The 25,787-nt window shown below is 39.8% G+C and overlaps 1 protein-coding gene across 3 annotated transcripts; it reads right to left on the minus strand.

The window, feature by feature from the left end:
- gtf3c2 (general transcription factor IIIC, polypeptide 2, beta) lies at positions 1-25,201 on the minus strand. 3 transcript variants are annotated; one of them, XM_039599233.1, is made up of 20 exons: positions 24,898-25,201; positions 24,176-24,277; positions 23,219-23,786; positions 22,948-23,054; positions 22,322-22,518; positions 21,835-21,920; positions 21,398-21,475; positions 19,841-19,942; positions 19,316-19,543; positions 18,969-19,080; positions 18,752-18,869; positions 9,368-9,399; positions 9,109-9,238; positions 8,782-8,926; positions 5,995-6,156; positions 4,641-4,719; positions 3,546-3,674; positions 3,057-3,314; positions 2,757-2,864; positions 1-1,933 (listed from the first exon to the last, which is right to left on the minus strand). In XM_039599233.1, exons 2-20 carry the CDS (start codon positions 24,198-24,200, stop codon positions 1,733-1,735), a joined length of 2,865 nt encoding a protein of 954 aa, XP_039455167.1. In that variant the 5' UTR covers positions 24,201-24,277; positions 24,898-25,201; the 3' UTR covers positions 1-1,732. The 3 variants fall into 3 exon arrangements, with proteins under 3 accessions (XP_039455167.1, XP_039455168.1, XP_039455169.1); XM_039599234.1 differs by having other exon boundaries at positions 24,176-24,285; XM_039599235.1 differs by lacking the exons at positions 24,176-24,277; positions 24,898-25,201 and having other exon boundaries at positions 22,958-23,054; positions 23,219-23,237.
- Between the last annotated feature and the right edge of the window lie 586 nt (positions 25,202-25,787).

The following is a 25,787-nucleotide window of genomic DNA, read 5'->3' on the forward strand; positions in this document are numbered from 1 at the left end:
TTTATTATAAAATTTATTTTATGTAACATTTCAAAAATAGCAAAAGCGAGCAGGGAGAAGAACATTTGATGCTTTTATGAATAAGTTAAAGATAATGTTGTCATTAATGAAATATGGCCACGCCTGACAACACTATAATGAAATATTATTGTGAAACTGTCACTAAAATTTGTAATTAATCAAAAAATAAAGCACACTTTAAAACCCCTAATTTAACTCAGAGGGAAATGTGTCTTTAAAAAAAGACTGATGCCAGTAATTAATTACACCTCACTATTATTTTCTTGTAGACAGTTAAAAATAAATTAAGTTGGACAAAAACAACAAGAGGAAAATGTACACCAGGTAACAAAAAGCTCAAAAACAGAAAAAGATTTAACATTTCTAAGTGTTACATCTTGTAGATACAAAAAATTCAAGTATTTTCCCTAATTAGAGCCTGAGTTGTTCGAACAAACAAAACGCAGCCAAAATTAGCTCCCAGCCTGCTATCGATAACGTGAGAGGGAGATAAGAAAATGAGGGAATGCACAAAAAAAAAAAAAAACCCTCTAAAAACAAATTCACAAATTAAACAATGCGTGAGAAAAACTGGAAACATAGCAAACACCAGTGGATTTAATTAATGAAATTACTTATGAAGTTTCAGAACACTCTTGCTAGTAAGCCTAAGAAATTGTCTTCCTTGGCATAATGCACTAATTCTTTGGAAAACAACGCCATCCTCACTTTTAAAAAAATAACGTTTTAAACATCTTTCAGCTCGCCATCGCACGGAGAACATCTGCCTTCAAAGTAAAAGTTGTGCTTTCTTTGCTTTTGAAACCTGTAACTAACAGGTTTCAAAAGTTCAAACTTTTACTTTGAAGGTGAGCATTCTCCACATGTCGCGCTTTTCAGTTTCAATGTTGCATTTTGCAAGTGTTTGCAGACAATTTGGCGTCTTCCATGTAAACTATGGGCAACTGTTGTAATGTGATCAAAGCGACCAAATCAATCACCAGAAGGCTTTTGTTGCAGCACTGTATTCCTCTTTGCAACCAAATTCATGTGCAAACAACCACTCTCCAACCAGGTGGGGATACACATTTCCCTAGCAACCCGTGGTTGCCAGGGAGTCACTGAAATGGTCTCTAGGACTGTGTGAGTAAGGGCTACGAAAGGCACTTGACTGTCAACTGCTGCAGTTTTTTTGATCTAGAGAACAGAACTGTCACTTTTAGGAATTGTATTATAATTTGATAAGAAGAAAATGAAAAACATGGAAACATTTAATTGCCAGGAAAAATCAAATGGCTTTGAATTCAACAGATTCTGGTTGGGTTTGGTTTACAGAGAGAAAGTCTTGCTTCAGTTTCTCAGGGTGAACGATGACCAGAGAAAAAAGGAAAAGCCCCTAAACTGGTCATGAGAGAGTTTTACTTTTGTTAGTTTGCATACTGTAATTATGCCAATTTAAAGTTGAACTTCGTTATATACAGAGTGACATTCAGACAGCCTGGATATATCTAGCCATGTCTAGATGCTACAAAACCTGGACCAATTAAACCTGTAGTACCTTCATGGCTTGATGTCATTAGTTTTCGTTGACTGATTTTCAACATATACAAATGTATAAGAATAAAATAATATTCATACATATTTTCATTATTCACAGCTGCGTGTTTTAGAGGTCACTTTTTTGACTGTCTCTTGAGCGAGTACAATCCACCGTAGCAAAGTTAAACTCCTGCTATAGCTGCTCTGTCACCGCTTGGCCGGGCTCACTTTGGTCTTGCGGCGAGTACAGAGCGTTGAACTGGGCCTGACTCTCACCAATCATCTTCTTCAGATGAGAGTTCATCAGAGCCCTTACACAGTTCAATCTAACCAGTCCAGTCTGACCCCCAGATGCAACCCAGTCATGGCAGCTCATGTTTGGGTTGAAACGAATCTGAAGAAATGAGAAAAGACAGCTGAAAATATTTCTCGTCTGTGCTCTTAAACCAGCAACTGAACATCAGAGGTCAATTTGCAGAAGAGCAGATACTGGCATTATTTAGAGGCAGAACAGCAGAGGACCAAGTGTGGATCCCTGTGGGACTCCATATTTAATACCAACAGCTTTTGCTGTGTTCTAATAAGGCAACAGCGGTTTTATTTATAGGCTAATTTCTTGTTTTCTCTGTCCACAGTGAATGACGCAGCTGTAGCTCTGAGTCAATATCATCACCTCCTCCTGCTTTTCCTTACAGAAGCTTATCCATCCCACTCTTCATCATTATAAATCCTCCTGGTGTCCGTCTCCCTTTATTTCTCCCTTTCCCAAGTCGCCATCCTCCTCTTTCTAATCCATTTATCCCCCTCAGACAAAGAGCCAGTCAAAAACCTCTCCTGCTGTTTTGTTTTGGAGCCTGTCCCAAGAAGTGTCCGTCCATCATTTCATCCCAGAGGGCACAGTGACACCCTCCACTCTGCCTCTCTTAAAATTAAACACATCAAATCCTCAAATGGGTGCTTTCCATCTCCCCCTCCCTCCTTCCACTGAGGGTGACATTTTTCTCATTTAACACATCATTACATTCAGCCCATCTTTATAGCTGCCCATCAGAGGAGGAGGCAGAAGGGGGAGGAGAAGGAGGCTATTCTTACAGATCTCACCTCCATTTCCTCTCATTGTACTGTTTATCTTTTCCTGCTTTTCTTCTTTGTGTTGCACTACAGTCTGAGTCTGATGATACCCGCCCTGTGTGTGAGTGTGTGTGTGTTTCAGATACCTTATATAGAGCAGACAAAGGCATGTCATCCAGGATGATCTTTGCCTTCACTTCTGTGTCTTTCATGCGTTTCCACACAGCTCGCCTCTCGCTTCCTGCAGTGCGCCGCTGAAAGTCAGGATGAATGATTATTACAGTGTCAGTGTGGTCTTCCTCTTATTTTGTTCTCTATTCTACCATAGCCTTTTTCTCCAGTTTGTCTTTGGTCTACATATATTACTTGAACATTTCTTACTTTTTTAAATAAATATCTGTTTAATAATAAACAATGAAAGCAAATGAAGATAAAAATTAACCTACAAAATCGAAATCTGTATAGTGGAGGCAGTATTTCTTTGTAGCCTCTTTGTAGGTCTGGAATTTCAGCGGAGGACATTTTCGTCCAACTCTTCCTCCTTCACTGTCGTTCTCGTTTCCTGCTTCCTGTGTAGCATCTGGTTCTTCTGTCTCTCCTCCCTGCTGCTCTTCAACAGCATTTCCTTCCTCTTCCTCTCCTCCCATCTCTTTCTTTTCTTCTTCAGTTGCATCATAAGGCACCATAGATGTGAAGTAGATGGGCTGAAGGGAACAGGTTAATAAAATGGACCGTTAGCTTGTCACTAAATCTGAGCAATTCTGTCACTGCAACTGGGCACACTCTCTATTCAATTCATGTTCTTTGTCTTATTTTCTATGAACACTACCAATTTTATATGACATCTGATATAATGTAAAATGATATTTTTGAAGTAAACATAGGGAAAAATAAAGCGCAATAAAAACAAATGAAGGGAGGAAAAGTAAACTTACAAATCGTCTCTCTATTGTGCGTTTGACGTAAGGAGCAACGTAGCTGATCTGAGGTAACAGAGACAAAATCACCTCTCCGAAGCTGTCTGCGGTCACCAGACTGTTAATCCACTCGGTGTATGACAGAGACTGCAGGGAAGCATAGAAAATGAAATATTAAATTACACAGCACTGCTGAGGAAAAAAAGTTTCTCTCAGTAACTTAGAGCAAATTTCAGACACTCAGGGATAGTTTGAGTAATGAGACTAATTACAGAAGCACAACTAGCCTCAAATGTATCAGTTCCAGTAGTTTTTTCCACTCCCACACAATTAAACCCAAAACACTGCAGCAAAAGGAGGTTTTCAAGGATTAGAAAGGGTAAAAGAAGGTAGCAGTCTTTATTTTCCTCATCATCAACAAAATGATAAAATACCGTTTTGAATCCATAACTGACACATCCTATACCTATCCTATTGCTCAATGCCACCTCGCTCTACGCCTGGCCTAAACTATTTAACACCACACTGTTGCGATGGGGGACGTGTTCATTAATCACAATAAAACACAGACTGTAGTTTATTTTAAATCAATTTAATACTAGAGGGCAACTCTTCTCCCATAAATACTCACTTAAGAGCAAAACGTGGAGTAATCCACTGTTGGAGACCGTTCCAAACAAAGGCAAAATGTCCTGACGCTTGAAAAAAACAATAACTGAAACCTACCAGAAAAACTTCTGAAGATTCACATCCTCAGGAGGAAAAAACTAGGTTCAGTGTAAGCAAAGAAGAGTGAAATGCAAGACTTGGATTTGACCTTTAAGAGGAATTTTTGACAGTAACAAAATTATGGAATACCTTTATACTCCCGAAGTCTGTGTTGGCCTTAACTTCCTGAAGTATTTCAGTGCCACAAATACACAAACACTACTCTTTATCCATATATATCGAATAATATTAACATCCTCAAACTTTCTTCATTGTTTTAAAAAATGACTGTCGTGCCCTTGATTTAAGGGTTTCCTGAAGTTCAAAGCTAATTTATTTTGTGCTCTGTGACTGAATTATGGGATGCTGATGACTGAAGAATGGAAGATTGTAACAGTTACTCACCCACACTGTGCCGGACCGGGGAATTGCAAAGAGCGAGCGCATGTGATGGTCGATGTAATGGACTCCTTGTGAACCTTTCCTAAATTAAAAAACGAAAGAAAGAGAACAACTTAAATGCAGAAGTTTAGTCATAATTAATTTTTATATTCTTACTTCAAGACTGCATATGTTGACAGATCGCTGAGGAGAAGTGGGAGTGTGGAGTTTGTTAGGTTTCATTATGGCTGTGTAAGCTCCACTACCTTTGGAGTTTGATTCACTCTGGAAAGTAAGGCTGAACTACGATATCACCTTTGATGCTGAATTTTTGTTTTCAATGCTAAATGCAGCCACTCTGTTCATCTTCCAGACTGTTTCTACTACAGAATTTACAAAGCTGTAACCTGAAGTTCATAATCTTTTGAAGGTGCTGGGCGTTTTCCACACCTTAACTTTTTGGGACACATCAACAAAAACAGCACAAGTGAGTATGCCAAATGATGTGTAGTTAGGAAACACAGTGGAAAGACTTCTGTAAATAGGATTTTCTTTCCAAGTTTCATGTGGTGACTTTTAGGTTAAGGCTGACACAGTTAGCCCCATGAGCTAAAAGAGCGTACATGAAACCATTACCAAACCAGCTCCCACACTCTTGCTGACCAGGTGAAACTCTCAGGAGAGGCTGAGTACCCGAGGGATGTGCCAGCAGCTGTGGGTCCTACTCTTTAGATTTCTTCTGAATAAGAGGAAGTGATTGTGAAGAAGCTCAAGGGAAAAAATGAACTCTGATAATTTCATTCAAGAGAAAGAATTGCTATTAGTTTCATTATCAGTGATTGTCCTGGTTCTTTTTTGTTTCCATTAGCTGACAAAGAATTCCTTTCCCAATACTTTTGTATTCTTTTTATTTTAAAGTGCATCTTAGGAATCTAGATTCCAAGCGAACAGTGATTGATAGAAATTTTGATTTGATTTCTCAAATCCTTTCCCAAAGAGATTCTGGGGTGTGTCTGATCGCCGATGTTCTCTTGTGTAAATGCTAATGTGTCCCTAACAAAGACAGAGGTCAGTGATTTGGCTTTGGTTCACCCTGAAGTACACTGCTTCAACGTACTGTCTCTTTTCTGAGCATTACAGTGCTATATGTATTAAATACATATAGCACTGTATTGATAAACTTGTGGCTAGACGGCCTCCATGCTTTAATGTTGGACTCACGTACTCTTAAGTATTTGTTCATTTTGGTTTACAACTGTCCAACTTATCTTTCAAACCTTGGAGACAAATAACAGAGATACAATGTAAACACTGAAGTGTAAATTTCTGTGTGTCAGATTTAAAGTTGTAACAAAGAAATAGAGACAAGCTTTCTTACACCACGATGCCGTTGTCCTGGGCGATCAAAACCCCCGGTGCATTCAGTGGCCAGTTGATTTCATTGCCCAGACAGCGTTTCTGAACTGTGATGGGATCGTAGAGCCTCCTCAGATCCCATGTCTTCACGAAGCGGTCGTCGCCTGCCGTCGCCAACAGGTATCTAAAAGACAAACAACAGATGAAAAGTTAAAGACATGTTGACGATGGGAAAACAAACCAGGATGTTCTGTTGCTGGAAAATATAAAAATGGCTGAACACAGGGATTTAAATGTGATGCAGTGCTTGAAGTGAAAGTCATTATTTTCTTTACATTGATCAAATCTGACAGCGGCGTCTGCCATAAAACAAATGAAGGCAGAACAATCGATACAGTCAGATTTCTTTGTGAGAAAAAAAATGCTTTACGAATGTGATGACAAAGGAGAAAAAAAGACTTTGTGGTGAGAGAAAAAGAAAAGACAAAGGTGTTAAAAACAGAGCAGAGACAAAGAGCGGGGAGATTTGATCTTTTTCAGCATGACTGTGTAATTAAAAAGCAGTGATCCAGACAAGATACGCATCCTCAGTCTCTCTGCTGCCAGCCAGGAGCTTTTTCTCTCTCTGTGGGATTAATCTTGATCATTTATCCACCTTTAGTTTTACATTTAGAGAAAACTAAAATCTGTGGTTCAGAAATGAAGAAAATAGTTTAAAAAGTGGAGGAAAACTGGCTGCTATCAAATTAGGTTCACATCTGTTCAAATGAAGGCTGCAGTGGTAGTTTTAATGGAAATATTAATTACCTCACTCACTACATCTGACTACTTGTATTTGCCAGCTGTTTTAAAGCAGTGTCGACTAAAATGGGTCATTAGTTTGTTTTAAGAGGTCACAGCCCCACAAAATGGGCTTTAGCAGGACCACGTGTTTGAAACCATTGTTACCATCATCTCAAATTCTGATCTGAGGTTAAATACACATTTACAAAATGTCCTAAAAAATGTTTTTCAGCAGTTCTTCACAAAAGCAAAATTCATGACAAGGCAGAAAATCCTCTGTGAAAGCTTTTACATCACGCCACAATATAAGCCATATTAATCACGCTTTAGGTGAGTCGGCAGGGCTGGATGGGTTTAGAAGGAGATGATGCTGATGCACTCACACTGACCTGTTCAGTGGGAAAAAAATGACATTCTGGACAGATTTTTAATGAAAAACCAATTCTGCTTTACCCCCGATACTGACTTGCAGTGCATATCTCTGAATACCCGTATTAGACACAGGTGATTTCAATAACCTCTCCAGCTCACTCCTATCTGCACATACATCAGCTGACTAACAGAGCGCAGAAAAAGGATTTCAGGAGGCTGACACAGTCCGTAATGGGGTTAAAGTGAAATCCTTAGCTATTATATTTTATTTTTTAAATTGGCCATCCCGTTTTCACTTCTGTATTGAGCATTTAAAGTTTACTCACATCAAGAAAGTTGCGAGCAGTTTATCTGATGTATTTCCACCTGTGCTTTAGTTAATTTGGTTAAGTGATTATGTGGGTATACATACTATAAGAGGACCCAGCTTACACAGTGCAATCCTTCAGATATCAGGTCTGAATTAACATGTTAAAGACAAATAAAATCAGAAACTAAGAAATCAAACATAACTCATTCTTAAAATCCACATGAAGGATTCATGAAGGATTCATAAGCCCATTATCATCTAAAAACTGTAAACATTCAAGCGTCAGATTTATGTAACTTTACATACCAAAAAGGCAGTTGAAGTTTTTGAGTCAGTTAAATATTCCAAGCAGGGAGAGTAAACTTTAGATATGATATGAATGGAAAATCACACTAAAGGCTGTGAGAGCTCAGCAAGGCTGCAGCCTGAAGGTCAGTGCATGTTGACTTGCATAGAGCTAAGTCAGGTTGCCTTGTCTGAGTGGTGATAAGGACGTGGCTGCTTGCCCGGCCTTGTACCCTACATTCTGAATTAGTGCCTGAATACAATAGAGGGAAGGCTCTACTGCAACTCTGTGCATTCAAAATTTATTGTCTCGCCTTTAGCTCAGAGTACCAGAGGCACCAACAAATCGCCTTTTTAATTGGCTGCGAATAACAACTACCAGAGTAAAGTAGATGATGGAAAAACTGATGAAATAAAGACGCATAGAAAATACTGCAGTCACCCAGTGATCCTATCTTCAAGTGTTACTGAAGTTTCTGACATTTTCTTGTGAAGACCTTTGAAATTCCATTGTACTGTTACACAAGCAGAAACCTTCAAAGCTGGAAAGTAAGGCCAATGTGAAGGTGCTAAAACACTGCAGTCCCTTGACATGTGACACTGCCTCAAAAAGTGAGTCAGTTCCCACAGACTCCCATTTATAGCATTCAGATTTTCTGTGTGGAGTCTGCATGTTGCCTCTGTGCTTGCCTGGCTCTCCTTTGATTGCTCTAGTTTCCTCCCACAGTCCAAAGACACGTTTGTTAGGTTAACTGGTGATTGTAAATTTACTGTAGGTGTGAACAGCTGTCTGTCTCCATGAATTAACTCTGTGACAGACTGGTAGCCTGTCCAGGGTCTAGCTTGTAACCTCAACAGTTTATTCTTGGATATAGTTTTTAAGCAAGCATGCCACCTGATAACTTAGTACTCCATCCTCTCGTCCTCATAGGCATGGACTGTTCATCTATCAAAATTCAATACCATGCATGCGGCATAGAGGCATGACAGATTCAAATCTTGATTTTGAAGTCACAGTGTTTTATTTTGATCCAGAAAGAGTTTTGATATTATGCTCACCTGGAGGCAGGACAGAAGGCCAGGGACCGGACTCCATTGTTGTGAGCAAGGATGCATCTGTAGGGCAGCAGACTCAGCGACCTGTCTGACTCTCGCACACGCAACAGCGCAGACTTCGCTGTCAGATCCCAAAGACCTACTACACCTGGAGAGAGAGTGAAGGAGAGAACAAGACAATGGAAAAGTGAGAATACTGGCTTAAAATAGTTCTGTCATCCATGATATTGACTCATATTTGAATCCTATCTGCTCTGGACTGCTCCTTTGTTTCTTCTCTCAAACAGACAACGAGTTAATCAAGAACATCTGCAGTAAATCAATTCATACCATCATAGAATCCAATAGCCATTATATTGTGTGGTTTTTCAGGAAGCCAATCCATAGACAGGACGGGCCCGCTCATTTCATGGTGAGGGGCTTTGAAGGCGCCCAGCTTCAATGTCGCCACTCCTTTAGCCTGCAGAAAACAAAGGTCATTGTCATTTATGTCCTGTCGTAACCTAATGGTAGATACACAACATCAACAGGCTGTGACATTATGATGAGAATCCATGAAAATATACAGTGTAAACGTATTTTAACATACCTTGTATACTTGAGGCGTTTCAATGCCTTTACCTGTGAAAACACATAAAAATCAATTTCTTTAGTACCCACAGATTTTTTTGTGCTTTTTTAAAATAGTTTTGTTTATTAATGTTTCATTACCTCAAGTGAAATCATTTTTTAAACAAATGATCCACTTTGATGCACAGGTAGCATGTACCTTTACTGTACATGGACCCATCATATTTCTGTCATGTAACCCAACTCAAAGTTCCACTCTGCTATCTGAAATTAACCCTGACAGTTACAGTAATGGTTTACTGATGAAAATAACATGAAAACTACTGAAATTCACACAGTGAGCATGAATGAAAGAAAAATCTTGAATGTAGTGCTGGATGTGCCTTGAAGATTTTTCTGTAAGCAGTGAAAAACACAGGCTCTGCTAAACATCGGCGGCCCTGACTCGGCTGTCTTCAATCTGAGACCCGTTCAGTTAGTGTCAGATGTAATTAAAGCTCAGCTGCAGAGCTGTGATGTTACATGTCAAGAAGCCCATTTCTAACGTGTTAATATTCGGACATTTTGGGACAGATTTTCTAACAAGCTATGCCAGCATAAAACCCTCTTTAGGTATTAAAAACTTCTCTGTCAGGATTTACCAAAGAGTTGCAGTATTAACTGTTCGATTGAAAGGTGTGGGCGTGGTTACTGTTGTTTGGCTCTCATTAATACGCATGTATTTGCAGGAATTTCCCTTTCAGAAGGTAAAAAGTATTTAAATTGTAAGCTTTTTCTTTCCTTTTTTTTAAATTTTGTGCACAATGCTGCTATGACAGTTGCTGCTAGGAACTTTAATTTATTTGGACTGACTGAGAGAGATGTTAACAGACTGAGTGCATTACTAGTGGAAGCCCACTCTTGGCAGATTGTGTTGGACATTATTGAAATGATGCGTTTCTGTTTATAAATTAGCACACTGACGGTACATCACCTGCAGAACTTTCCCATCACTGCATGTTGCAATTTTTTCCCACATAGTAAATGTGGCCTTTTGAATGTGAATCTCACCATTATCATAGAGCAATGCCAAATGATACTGTACATGCATAAAAGGCTACAGGCTATATACAGTATGAGCAAAAGGAATTGACTCTGTTATAAAGAGTTCACTGAGAGGTTGTAGCAGGAGTACAAAAGCAGCAAATTTTTACCCTCACCATGTTTTTGCTATACTATGTGCCAGCATATTTAGTGTTGGTAATGCACTTTTAGCTTGCTAGCTAGCTTTTCATACAGATTAACAGAAATCCTGACATAACTAGAAGTACAGAGAGAAGGTCATGTATTGAATTCAGGGATGTTAGAGGGCTGATGAAGCCTATCACTGCTATCATAGGGCGAGAGGCAAGGTTCGCTAAATCACAGGGCTAATACAGAAAGATGCTATGGCCATCACCTATTAACACCCCATAGGTGGTTTTTTTTTAACTATGGGAGGAAGCCAGAGTACCCTAAGAAAACTTATGCAGACACAGGCAGAACATGCAAACTTCAGCCACAGACTGAACTCGAACCCAGGACCTTGCTACTGTGAGACTATACTGCTAACCATCACACCACCCTTAAATAACCTTAATGGAGGAAAAAATATATCTTAGAGTCAAGAGGATTTGGACATTTATAAGAACCCAAACAGATAACGGACAAACCAACATTGACATTAGAAGTATGACCCTGATGTGATTTACAAAATGAGTGGATATTTAGTGGCAGAAACTCTTCTATCTGTGTTTAGGCATCTCGCTGTGTTAAACAGAAGTAAAACCGAAAAACAAAAACACGATGTCAGACTTTTCCAGATCATTAATTTTCTCTCCTCCTCCAGTTTAGATTACTGAGAGTTTAGATTAATAGTGTCTTCTTCGCTGTTCTGCTCCCTCCATCATCTCACCTCCGCCTCAGAAAAATACACAATAATATTTTATATAAACCTTGTTGTAAATCAGCTCTTGTTCTTTCGGCTCTACAGACCAAATGCAGGAACTGTCAGTGAGTGGTTATTTAATATGATGTCATAAGTCTGACTGGGGTGTAACAGAAGTTTGAGATTGCTGGACTGATAACATGAGGGTGATAAGTTCTAACCCTCTGAGACATAATTGGCTCTCTGTAATTGTGAAAATCACATCAGTCACATTAAAACAACCTCACACTGTGCAGCGCTACAGCTCTCTAACAGCTTGGCATGCAGCAGTGTTTACTCACTTTTCTTGTGAACAGTTTTAATGTTGTGAATAATATTCCATTCATTCCTTCATTTTTGCAGTTTAGTCTGGATCACAGGAGTAGCTGTACCACTAGAAATGTCCTGATCTCCCTCTAACTAACTAACTCTGGGCTTTTCCTTCTATAATTCCAAGGCTACCGTGACCTGGGGGTACCCCTGGGGTGTCCCTTCTGTTAAACATGCCGAAAACACCAAATCTAGCAGGTATCCTAGTCAGATGCTCAGACCCCCTCAATGGACTCCTTCGATGTGGAGGAACAGCAGCCCCTTATCTTATCTCTAAGGCTCAGATCTTTTGAATCCCAGCCAATTCTACACTGTTAAATAACTGCCATCATTTGTTTTAACACTAACATCAATATTACAAAAGTTGCAAAAAGAGAAAGAGTCTATGAGCTGTAGACTCTTTTTTTTAAAAATAAGCTGTGATGACGGATATTCCCATATGGTGGATGATTAGTCTGTATCAGTTTTTTCCCCCTTTCTTAATGAACATTTTCACATACTTAGCTTTATAATTATCGCATAATTTCCTAGTCAAGATCCACTGCACAAAGCACTTAAGAGTTTGACTAACTTATGTAGGACTATGGTGTTATTAATAATGATTATCTTAATAATTTTCACCACATAACCAAAGAAATGACTGAGTGGCTGTGACTGTGTCCAGCTCTGTTAGCTGAGCAGAAACAGGAGGAGTGACACAGACAGAGCTTAAAGACAGTAAAACTGGACTAAACCTACAAACTCATCTAAAATATCACAATCCATCTTCCTCTTTAACCTAGTTTTAGAAGCATTAACCTTTAATTTAAAAAATGACAGTATTTTGCAATTAATAAAAATACAGTGCACATTAACACAGTTTAACTTGGCCTCCGTGTGACCTCCTCCATCTTCTTCCCTGTCCAGTCTCAAGTAAGTCCTTGATGACTGACAGAGTAAGGATACAAGAAGTGTCATCTAGTAGGCCTAAAATTCATAGCTTCCAACACTAACAACTGGCTCGGTGATGCATCTTCTTTGTCATTTCAATTATAGATCCTTGTCTGATGGAGAATGGCGCTGTAAATTATGTGCGTACACTACCCCCTCCTTCAAAACCTCCAGCCGCCCCCCCGCCCTCCAATTCTGGAGCTTTAATGGCCTCCTCCTCTCATTCACTCGCTCATTCATTCTGGTGACTGGATGCACAAAAGCCATTTATAATTATCTGTTGCAAACAGCACTAAGGGACCAGGATAAACACACACACACACACACACACACACTTACACAGACACACGATTCTAACCCTGTCCAAGCCAATTTCACCTTCAACCCTTGCAGCTGATACAGAAAGATTATATTATATCCACTTTTGGTCACATAAGATAGGATAACTAATCTGCATTCAGTTGGTGCTCGACATGTCAGCCTTAAAGAAGCTATTAAGAAATTCTCTGGTATTTTTTCACTTGGTTAAATGTACCTTTACCCTCTCCATCTCTTCCTCGCCTCACTGCAGGCAGACCAGCATAAAAGTGACACTTTGCCTTTGAAAAACAGTCGAGCTGATGTTAGCTATTTTTCTACTTGCAAAATAAATTTAATGTCAGGAAAAAAAATGACCACATGTGACAAAAAAAATTATTAGTGAAAAAACCTGCAAGAAATGTTAGACTGCTGCTTATAATCACATGATTAAATGAATAATTTTCAATGCTTCAGGACTGTGTTGCTGCAGTTGCTGTTAGCAAAAGTGGGCAATCTACTTCAAGTGATGGTAACTGAGAAAGAACTGAACAGAGATAATATGGCCAAATTATGCTTTTCATCTATAGCAGGTGTAATGAAGGAAGTGTAGTATCAGAGAAAAACAGTATGTGCTTTTACTGCTTGAACAGGAGTTTACTTGTAAGACACAGTCTATGATTTTAATATTGACTCATCTTAGTCTGTTTAGCATTTAAGTTGAGTCAGATTTTGCAGCTTACAAAAAAGGACTATTATAACCTTGTGAGTGCTGTTAAGAAAAGAAAAATGAAGGTACTGTTCCACATGTATGTCTATTCTTTTTATTCTCAAGACCGAAGTAACAACACTTTCATCTAAAAAATTCAGTTTGTTCTTTTGAAAATGGTGGTGCCAAATGACAGGAACAAACAGTCTTTAACCTGCCATGTTCTACATGCACATCTCTGAACCCCACTTAAGTCCATTTTCACAAATCTATGACACTGAGCATAGGGCATGTAACAGCCCAGAGTATTCACAGCATGCCACCCAATGGCTCCACTTATGGAGCACTTTTCCCAAAACTAAACATAAAATCAAATCTGAGATGAGATCTCCTCTTGTCTGCTTTATGTGAGAAAGATCAAATAAATGATAGTTACCCGATTCGCCTAACCTTTCCAAACCAGGTTTACCTTCAGAAGGAACCCTCCTGGAGACCTACACTATAACAAATGTGTACATTTATTAAAGATATATTTGATATTAAGTGACAGGTACACAACTGCAGGTATGGCCATGCAGCTCTAAGGCACATCTTTCCACGGAAATTAGTTCCAATTCCTTCTTCTGCATCTACGCTACTCCTTCTTCCAGATAAGAGAACACACTGAAGTTCTGTTATATCGCTCAAATAAGATAATAAGCAGCCAGGCTGTGCTAGACGCCTTCACGGGTGCCACACCAAGTAAGTTCAACGTAACATTGGCTTCACTAAACCAAATAGGTCACATGCCTATAGTTATCAACTCAGATTCCCAATCTAACTATAAGTATGCTAAAATAAATAGGTTGCTCTTGGCACTAGATAACTAATTGCAAACAAATACAGGTTAAGTGTAGAATATTTCTCCTCAGGTCATCAAGCTTCAGCAAAGCTCTACTGAGCATGGCTTTAGAGATCTCCCCAACTTAGTGAAACCTCACCACACTGAGGGATCGAATCCCATTGTCAGTGTTTGTCAAGACAGATTACTTTGGACTGACCTCATTAGTAGCGGGTCTTAATGAAAGCACAGTAAATGTTGGATACAGGGTAGTATTGTACATTTTATGGGCTTACACCAGGAGACAAATTTAAATTTTACTACAAACAAACCAAAATTAATTATACAGGATTATAAAGATTCAGTTCATCTCCTAGTCTTCCTTAATAGGCTTCGTGGCAACATTTAGACATTCATTACATTAAGAAATATTGAAGAAAAAAAAATCTTAGGATTTCTCTATTTATGAAAATTGCTCAGTGTAAGCTAAAAAATCTTTTGCTGTAGTAGTTTGTGTGTGCAGTCATCTTCAGATGTGGGTACTCAGTAACCTTTCAATCCAATAACTATAACCTATGGTTGCAAGCAGGGGGCTGATGGAGTAGCCCTCTGAAAACTGAGCCCAATGATCCATGGCTACAAAACAGAATGGAAACTCGAGTCCATGAGGGAATGGGAAAAACACAAGATCAGAAATGTCGGGTTTCATATATCTTTTTATGTCCAAACTGAGGCATTTGAAATACTTCTTAATTTCAAAACCAAACCATGTGTAATACAGTGCACATAATGTTATAATGATCAGAGTACAGGCAGTTGTACGGTCACCTATGCAAGCCATTGCTAGTGAGATGGAAAAAACTGAATCATAAAAAGGCCCAACTCCAGGAAACCTTTTGAAGAATTTTTAACTTTTTCCCCTCAAACTGTGGCCATGATGTAGGCTTCATACTTTTACCCAATCGTGGCTTACAAGTCCAAAAATATGATGCAATATTATTTTATTTAGTCTTTTTAATTAATGTTAATGTAGAAGAATTTAATGTGCATGTCAGTGGAGAGATCTGGTGATTTAAAGGGGAGCTATCCATGCATTCACTTCTGCTTATCATTTTCAGGGTCGTGGGAGCCTATCCCAGCTGTCATAGGGCGAGAGGCGGGGTACACCCTGGACAGGTCGCCAGTCTGTCACAGGGACAGACAACCATTCGCACTCACATTCACTCGCACATTCACACCTAGTGGCAATTTGAATTATCCAATTAACCTATTCCCCACAAGCTGCATGTCTTTGGACGGTGGGAGGAAGCCGGAGTACCCGGAGGGAACCCACGCAAACACGGGGAGAACATGCAAACAGAAAGACCCCGGCCTGATGGTGGAATTGAACTCAGGACCTTCTTGCTGTGCGGCAACAGTGCTAACCACCGTGCCACCGTGCTGCCACCGTGCGTGTAGGGGAGCTAATGTATTTTATTTCATATATGCTGTTAATGTGGTGGATATTCATATCAAACATGGCAACATTTTCAGATAACGAAGTGAAAGTATCAAAGCAGCAGTCCCCATGAGCCCAAAGCTCAGGCTTCACACAGTATTTTCTACTCTCTGGCTATGTACAAAATCAGTACCAATTTGGTGAGCCTGTAGGCACAGAAGCCACACCCACCTGACCTTTAGAACCTGTGTTTATAAGGGGCATCGAATCAGAAAGAAACCTAAAATGGCTTGTTTCAGTCAGAGGATAAACCTGGGAGCTACAGCAAGGCACATCATAAGATAAACTCTGATTCATTAGAAAGTTACTCTAGCAAACCAAAAATGAGCAGAATAGATTAAAGGGTCAGAAAAGACCTAGACCTGGGATTTTTAGTAAAATGGACAAATTTTACTTTATAGGCTAAATGCTAAAGAGAACGGTGAATAACTGAGTTTCAGCCAACTTTACTGTTACACTGTGGAACTGGAAAGACATGCCCTACAAGATAAGCTTTAATGGGATCTAAAAAGGTTGTGTCCACTGAGATATAACACAAAAATGTGAGTATTTATTTGTAAGGTGTATGCTGTACTCATGATCTCACAATAGTGTTTTGTTCAATCAGATTAGCCTGAACTGCTAGGAGGATGCTGACTGATAAACACACACAAACTCACAAGCAGACATAACTGGGTTTCTCTCTATGATGAATGTGGCATCAAGTTCATCATTAATCTCGTTTGTACCGTCTTCTATCAGCAGAGGCCCAGAGGCGACTGACAGCGCAGCGATCTGAATAGACTGGACCACAGGCTCCTCCATCCATAATGTCACCATGTACTTACTGCTGGAGTGTGTTCTGTGTATGTTTTCAAGTCTATAACTGCTGCCATTGTGAAAGCTGCATGAGGCCGGTTTCTTGTGGATACTGTTGCTTTGTCAAACACAAGCTCTACCCCATTTAATGAGGGTCACGTCTAATATGATGGATAAGGTGCTATTTGATTGATTACATACTCATGCTTGAGTTCATCAGGCTGTGTTTAAACGTGTGTAACGGACTACACCTGCAAGTTCTCATTAGCTATTTGTTCAACAGAAAATTAATTGGCACCTACTTTGATCATTTTTGGCAAGCTGTCAAATATTCAGTGGCTCGTGGTTCCTTGTTGTGAGGTTTGCATTATTTTTGCTGACAAATCTGAGCTTGACGAAGATGGTAATGCCATTTTTTCCCCCACACAGGGCAGGATACCTTTGTATTGCCAATTAAAAACCTGTGTAGGGCCCATGTAGACTAGCCCATGTGGGACCCACAGCAGTTTTGCCTTTTTGGGTTTCTGAGGATTTTCTGTTGGCAACCCATAGTGAGTGAAAACTCATATAGGGGCTCCAAGGGGCAAGACTGCCGTGGGGCCTCTGTCTGTGCCCTGCCCTGCATGTTTACTGGCACATTACTTATATTAGGGAAACAACATACAGGGAAATTTGACTGTTGAGGAGACGATGAACCCACAGAACACATGTTATTACACTGTCAGAAATATGAGACTGATTTAGTCAATATTTCATTTAAATGGAAGTTAAACTGGATCTTAGTGATAAACTGCAAAAGAACACAAGAAGTGACGATAAAGATAATTAATTAACTAAGATAAATAATATATATTTTCACAAATTCTTTTATTTTGCTTGGTGAGAAAATGTTTACTTTCTTTTACCACAATGCTACTACTACAGACCTGTAATACAAAGCAAGTTCAAAATAACCAGGATAGATTTTTATTAACTGGCATCACTAAGCCTAGCAACAGCAATCATGTAGGTCACATGACATTTTCCTGTGAGCATATTATTGAATGAAAGAGCTGAGATCGGTACTAGGCAACTGATTATAAACACAAACCGGGCATGACGGGAATATTACCCAACACAAACAACATACTATGACTGTACATTTGATTAAACACATCCAAAACAAGGGTGGAGGAAAAAGAAGCAAACTGTTCAGTAATTAAGGATCAGGTTGCTGTAATTAATGTGTTACTCAGAAGCCTTTTTTTTATATTTTTAAGGTCTAACATTTTAGGCTACGACACTGGTGGCATTTAACGGTCTAAGGAGCAACTACAGGAAAAAGTGTAAACACAAAATTTAAACCTGTAGGGTTACTTGGAAATCTTATATCTAGAATGAGCTACAAGAATTTGGTTCTTTAATGACTGTTTTTATATGACTATGTGAGTTTATAAAGACATACAGAAAAATTAGATGCTTTGAAACTGCTTTCAGCCAAAAGGAACAAGTTCGTCTGGGAAAACGGTCCCGACTCACTCGAAAATCCTGTGATATCATGAAACAATTGTGCTAATATTTTCCGAGTGAACTAGCCAGGTGGTGGTTTTATGTTTATCCATGTTTACCGTGGGGAGTCACCCAGAGAGGAAACTTCAACTTCAGGTTTACTCCTGAGCCCCAAAGTCTGTTCCACAGTACAGGCCTTAGAGCTTATACTGTGATCACAAACAATCCAAGGGGTGCATGGTGCCTCCAAAGACAGCGTTTACATGCCAAGCCTTCTGATTTGGTGGTGAGAAGAAAGAAAATGAGCTAAGCTAATTCATAAATAAACAGATATAAAGAAATCCAGTGTTTTTATCGTGATGCGTTGATCTATAAACCACCAGTAATGCACTGCTTCAGTGCATCCCTATGTCCTCATAGGATACATGAGAAAATAGACATCCAACATGCTGATTTCAGACTTTAGAAAGCCAACAGTGCCCTCTGCTGAACACAGGACACGCTTCATTTGTGTTTTTGCAAGTAAAACACTTTATGGAGCAGTTACAAATACTGCAAAAAATTCTGTAGGGGAAATCACAGCCTTACCAGAGTTTGGCTGAGTGATGTTGGAGTGCAGAGCATCAGGGTGGGGTATGCTGTAAATGGTGACCACCCCGGTGGAGGTGGCCACTGCCAGAAGACCCAGTCTGGGTAAGAATGGAGCCTTCAGTGTGAAGGATTGATAACATATTAGATTGTTATAAGATTTCATCATTTCAATATCAGCTAAAAGCTAAGACACTACACAGCAAAAACATCTGACCTTTCTGGCACAAGTGGGAAGCTCCCAGCCTCCAGCAGGACACCACTTCAGATGCCAGATGAAGCCCTTATCCTGGGCCAAACTATAGACCACAACTGGCTTGGAGTCTGGTCTGTTTGGACAGAGGTGAAAGAAAAGAGAACATAATATAAAAAGGCTGAAATTTCAAAGACAAACTTCTGGAGCTCTGGAAACATCTCACTACCATCTATGATGTAGACAGTTTGTTTACAGAGGACTATTGGACTTGTTTTTGGAAGTAGTTCAAACTAGTCAATCAGTCAAGAGACTGACAGACAATAACCATTTATAATATAACATTCCCACTCTGTACATTTCATTTGTACCTGTTGCCATACTTCAGTTTGCCCACATCCCACAGCTGAATGAGTCCAGTTCCTGTGGAAGTTTTGTTGACGTAGTGGAAATCATCCATACGTTGATGACAGGACAGAGCGATGTACTGGGTGGCAGGGGCACCATCGGGTGTTGGACACCACTCCAGAGCCCACACTGGTCCACCTGCATACAGCATCATGTCCCAGCGTTCTGGGTGAGGGGGAATAGATTCGAACCTGCCAGTTAACAGAAAAAAATGAAAACAAAACAGACACAACACTAATGCTTTATTCCCCCTCGCCTACAAAAACCACCAAAAAATCTGCACCATGTAGAACAAACTGCAAATGATCACAAGTATATATTTTTATACGTATGGGTTTTGCTAACAAACAAATACAAAAAAGAGGTTTTCTTTGGAAATGTATTAGCAGCAGTTATGTCTCAATCAAACTGTTCTTGACATATCTGAGGGAAATCATCAACCAGGGGTAACGACACCATGAACCCCTAACTCTGCTGATCACTGTCACCTTTTGAGTCTTTGCAGAGGTGCTTCCTCCTTGTCGAGCCCTTCTCTGGACACTTTGAAGGCAGCTGAGCGAAGCGTCTGAGGCAGATATTTCTCCAAATCACTAAATGAAAGCAGAACACACAGACTTTTATGTGCATATCAGCCAGAATAACACGTCCCTTGTCCAGCTCCCTTTATGAAGCCACCAGACCAATGCAGCTACATACTCCTGCAATGGCTCTTCTTTATTCCCTAGACTGGCTTCTTCTTGGGGCCACACTTTTCAGACTTCATCTCAGCAACCCCTCCTGGCAGTTTGTTGTTTTTTTTTTGTTTAACCCTTTATTTATCAAGTGCTTTTTAAATGACCATAATTCTGTTAGTGTTATTGCTTGAGACAAAATTCAAATTGTTCGGGAAAGAAACGATGACAAGCTTTTGGGGGAAAATCAGTGTACCTCAAGGCATGCACAAGGTACTGCTGTCTGATCACAGACTCAAAAAAATAAGCTCCGCCTGAATGTTACCACGTGTGCGTCACATGACCTTACTCCTCACCCATTATAGGCTAGTGAGAAAATTAAAATTGTTCCTGAAAGATGAGAACTGTTTTGTCATTTTACAGCCAAAATTACAAAATAAGTGCATTAGGCCTGTTTGAATCCCAGTCGATTAAGGGTTAGTTAGGATAAAGTATCAGATTTGGCTGATTCCTTACTATTGTTCCTATGCAGTTTAAAAACCTTATTTGAACAAATGAATGAATATAAGGCAACTATGAGGGCAGGATGGTGGTGTGGCTGTTAGCACTGTTGCCTCACAGCTCGAAGGTCCTGGGTTCAAATCCACAGTTTGGGGCCTTTGTGTTCACTGTTTCCCTCTGCCTGTGCAGGTTCTCTTGGGGTCAATTCCCCTGCCCAAATTGCCCTCTGACAGACTGGTGTATACTGGTCCAGTGTATACCCCGCCAAGAGTATAAAATAGTCTGAAGCTCATTGGGTTACTTGTACATACCTCATTATTTGAAACCCTGGCCATCAACGACTGTAACGTTTTATATATATATAAAAGCATATCTCATTGTACGACCAAGTGACAACTGATTGTAACAGTAACGTGACTAAAGGCAGGTGGCACTGTGGTTAACAGGTGACCTTAAATTGATCCTAGGTGTGCCTGGCTGTCTGTGTCTATGTCTGGTCCTGTGATCGAGTGGTGACCTGTCCAGGGTGCAGCCTGGCTCTACCACTGCCAGCTGGCAGAGGCGCCTGCCCACCTTCAGTCAAAAAAAAAATAAAAATGGACAGAAGTCCCAACACAAACTAAATAACTAAGCATCTAATGAAACAGTCAGATAAACATAAATGGAGCTAAGACTTTCTGGTATGACTTTTTGAGTTAGAATTTCACTGAATAAAATAAAAAACAAAGCATTCAAAGTTACTTGTTAAAAAGTGCTGGGTACGGTCTTTCTAACACAGAAAATAAAAAGGTATATCAAAATAAAACTTAGTTATGAGTTGTTCAATTAAAACTGGATTCAACTGTATTAAATAAAGGAATAAACAGAAACTACCTGTGTGGCACAGGAACCCAATCATTGGTGGAGGGCACCCACTCTGGAAACACCCAGCTGCTGTAGTGCTCTTCCCGACTGCAAGCACAAACATGAACAAACACATGGTTAAATAAAACAAACAAACAAGCAGTTAGTCAGTCTGAGACTTACTTATTCAAAATGCTGAAAAAAAGTCCTCAAAATCGACGAAAAAGGTGAAATTTTGTTAAGCTGAAATTTTGAGATAACCCCAAATGTGACTTTAAGAAGCTTTCAAAATAAAGGGTTTGCACTAACAGCAAAAGGGCAATGTTCAAATATTCCAGTGTTGTTTGCACTTCAAGACTCATTGTGTATGTCATCACAAAAACTGATGTATGAACTAACAGCAAAAGGACAATGTTCACTGATACTTCACGAAAACAAATCATTACTGTTAACTGACTGCGACTTACAATTTCTTGGTCGTCTCTGCGCTCTCCAAAGCAGTTTTCATGATAGGGGCGTTAAGTCCATTTTGGGCTTTGGCGAACGAGCATGTCTGCAGGACAGAAGGAGACAGGATGAGCTCATTATGCACAAGTTCTTCCTTCTTCTCTATGCAGCTGCATCAAACTGAGAAATTAAAGTTTCTGGTAATTTGGATCAATAATGGTTTGCACTTTTGTTTAGTCTCAGAAAAACGCAGCAGGAACAGAAAATATTCAGAAATCTGATGATTTATATTTGATATAAACTCCTTATTAATGACTCCCATTTATAAGCTCAGGTTGATATTAACAAATCACAACGGTTTAACTTTTAATTACCATCATCAAGCAGATTCTTCTTTCTGTATTAGACTGATATAGAGATAACGTATTGAAGTAATGTACTCTAGTGCACTGAATGAGGTCATAACCAGTAACTGTGCCATCACGTTAAAATGAGAAAACCACTGACGTTGTTATTGTTGACGTAATAAACTGGTGGGTTTTTTCCACGTTTGCCACAGTTGGAGTCGAGGTCTGAGTCATAAGCTGCTTCTTCGTCATCATCTTCCAGCTCCTCTGCATCCTCCTCTTCATCATTATCTGGTACAAAGTCTTCATCTTCTGCTGCATCACTTTCAGAATGTTTCCTCTTTTTGCCTTTACCCACTGCAGGAATAGAACGAGGAATTTAAGTTACGGTGCACAGAGATCTTTACTGATATTTGCAGAAGAAGGAATTTTTCTGCACTGCTATATGAAATTTTACATTGTGTGTAACTTGTGAGATTATATGCTTGGACAGACCAAGGTTGCCAGTGGCTTGCAAAACACAACTAACTAGTTGTTCAGACAAGTTCAGACAAGTTGGGCTCATTAATATGGCTACATCTACACCTGCTAGTCAACTCCTGCCGTTTGAAGTATGACCTATTTTCAGACACGAGACACACTTCTACAGTGCAGGTCTTAGAATGGTAGCAACCTCAGCTAACTCTCTGCAAGAACTCCAATAGGTAAAAAGATCAAACTGTCTGAGATTATGCTTTGCTGTGATTGGTGCACTGGGAAAGAGAGATGGCGAGACTTTCACTGTACCTTTGCTTACTTTGGGAGTTTTCTGTTCTGATCCAGTGTCTTCGCTTCCTGGCTCATCAGTTGGACAAAACAAGTCTTTTGCCAAGTTGTGGAGGTACTTCAACGCCCTGGAGGATTGAGGTTACATTATTTTCAATGCCTATATTACCATTTATATGAAAAAAATGGCTTTAAAGACTGAAAATGTATCATCTTACAATTAGAAAAATATATGTTTTTTTTTTTATACATGTAATTAAAGTGGGGATAAGTGTACATGTAACCATCTTACGCTTTGGCAGCTCCTCTCCGCCGGCGGCCACCTTGTCCCGTCTCCTCCTCAGGTTCCTCTGCATCCTTTTCTTTAATAACTGGCTCCACTTGTTGTACATACTGCTTCTTTACATACTTCCTCTTTGGCTTTGGCGTCCCATTCTCCTGTTGCACTGTATCTTTAACTACACCCTCTCCATCTGGAAGGTCCACATTGGCATTGCTAGTTTTTTTTGCAGGGGTTTTCTTAGCAGGAGTCCTTCTTGACGGAGTTTTCTTGCCTCTCAGTGGTTCATCAGCCACTTCCGCTGTAGTTTGTCCATCACACTCTGTAGGTGTTTTATCGGTTTTTTCATTTTCTCCATCTGGAGTGTCCTGTGCCGCAGCCTTGGATTTTCTATTCTTTGCCGGAGTCTTCTGAGAAGCTGCTCTTCTCCTTCCTGAGCTCTTTCTAGGTGTTTTGGGGGAATGGTGTTCATTCGTTTTGTCATCAGTTTCATAATCCAAATATTTGGGATTTTTCTTCCGTTGTCGTCCTTTTGAGCTAAGTATTAAATCTGCACCCTCCTCCAATGGCTTCTCTTGCCCTGCAAGAAATGTGATATTATCATTCCACTGAATGATGTAAAATGGAGTTAATGTGACTGGAAATAGGTCATTGCCTGGTCAACATTTCTGGTTTGGTAGTGCTGGATTTCATCTGTTAGCTGAACATGCATACTATGAAATCAAGTTCCAGCAGTGCTACTGTGCTAGACAGAAATGTATTTACAAAAATTAGATTGTGCCACTTTCTGTCAGAAATAAAAGAACAAGGTCTGAATAGCTCTTAAAAATACAGTTAAAAAATCCTAAAATATTATTTTCTCATCCTCTGTAATCGTAAAATTGGCCAGATGACACCCCTGGATTAGACCATTTAGAACCTGTTCCTAATTTGAAGTACCTCTTAAATCCCATCCCAAGTTTGACAAACCTTGTCCAGGATCAGTGGGATCCATATGCTCTGGGTTTCTGATTCTGTGGTTCTTCTTTTAGGTGCCTCCTCATGTGTAGAGCCAGTTCCTTCTCAGTGTGGCTTTGTAGCTGCACAGACAGAAAAAGAAAAAATTTTACTACTAAAAGGTATAGACTGTCCACTACTGCAATATTTCATCATAATACCTCAGTGTTTCTTCCTGCAGTTTTGAGTTGTACAATGGACGAATGACAGTCACTAACAGATATGACTTTTCAGTGTTTTAAACAACCTTACAGACTTCTAACGACATTAAAATAATTACAGTGCAAAAATGGAGTCAGGGAGCCGGTGTTATCTACCGATATCAAGTCGATAAGCCGCTGTCTACAACCCACACACCAAACCTCATTCAATAATGTGACAGTTTCACTCTCTCTTCGCTACTCAAAGTGAAGACGTAAAAAATATACACCGATACTTAAGGTATTTAATAGTTAAGGCCACACGTCAATTCGGCATATATTTTCAATATGAAAATATAAAACATCAAGTTATTTAAGAGATACACATATGTCACTAGTTTTTAAAGCGAGTCACATTGTCTTAGTTAGCCATGCTATTGAGCTAACACATTGCTAATGCTAACTGGATATAGTAGCAGTCAAGTGTATCATCAAATATTATAATATACTCAAAAATCGGCCTCTAACCGGGCAGTAGCACGTTTAAAAACTCACCATGTGAAGCGTTACGGTTTCCTCCACGGTGGCGGAGGCTGAAACACCTCGTTCAGAAGACGGGAAGCTAGAGTCCAGCCACCCGGGATCGAATCCCAAACTCAACCACCAGAAACCACGACATGTAAAGTCACCGGAGCTTACCGGGACATAGCGGCCATAAAAATCATGCCGTTAATTTTTTCAAGGAAGGCAAACTACAAACATTTTCACAGTTGTTTACACTGAGTCAGGGAGCTTTCCGCTTTCCTTACGTCAGACCGCCATGTCACTGTGCAAGCACGGAGGGCCACACCGCCCCCTATCAGCAGAGAGGGAAATTACACTGATTTGATTGTACAGCAGCAGAGTTCAATACTGCCTCCAATATTAGGAGGGGGTGGAGGTCATTGAAGCCCAGAGGCGTATGACGAGGAAGTCGGGACACCGCCCTGGTGCTAAGAAGGTCCCGTTACAGTGGATGTTAATCTTGATGGTCTTACAATGAAATGGACATGTTATAAGCGTCTTGATGCATTCTCAATCATCCAGGAAAGTAAATCTCCAAAAGTTGAATCTGTTCATCCGGACGTAGCGTTTTGTGGGAGAAACGTTTCGTCACTCATCCAAGTGACTTCTTCAGTCTCAGCTGACTGCAGGTTTCCCCAAACCTTATAACCAGTACATTTGCATAATGACTGAAACCAGCCCACTGAAGGAACAATGGGCTGTGAGGTCAGTTCCTTAATCATGATTACGCAAATTCCCATGACCATTGATCAACAATCACTGACCAAAACCCACTGATCAAAGAACACTGATCAATGGCCATGAGTACCATTCACAGAGAGTTGGGGAATGGCTGCAATCACAGCATTTGTGAAAGAAAAGCAAAATACTTTTTTGAAAAG

This window comes from Oreochromis aureus, linkage group 15 (genome assembly GCF_013358895.1).
Source record: "Oreochromis aureus strain Israel breed Guangdong linkage group 15, ZZ_aureus, whole genome shotgun sequence".
Classification (NCBI taxonomy): Eukaryota; Metazoa; Chordata; class Actinopteri; order Cichliformes; family Cichlidae; genus Oreochromis; species Oreochromis aureus.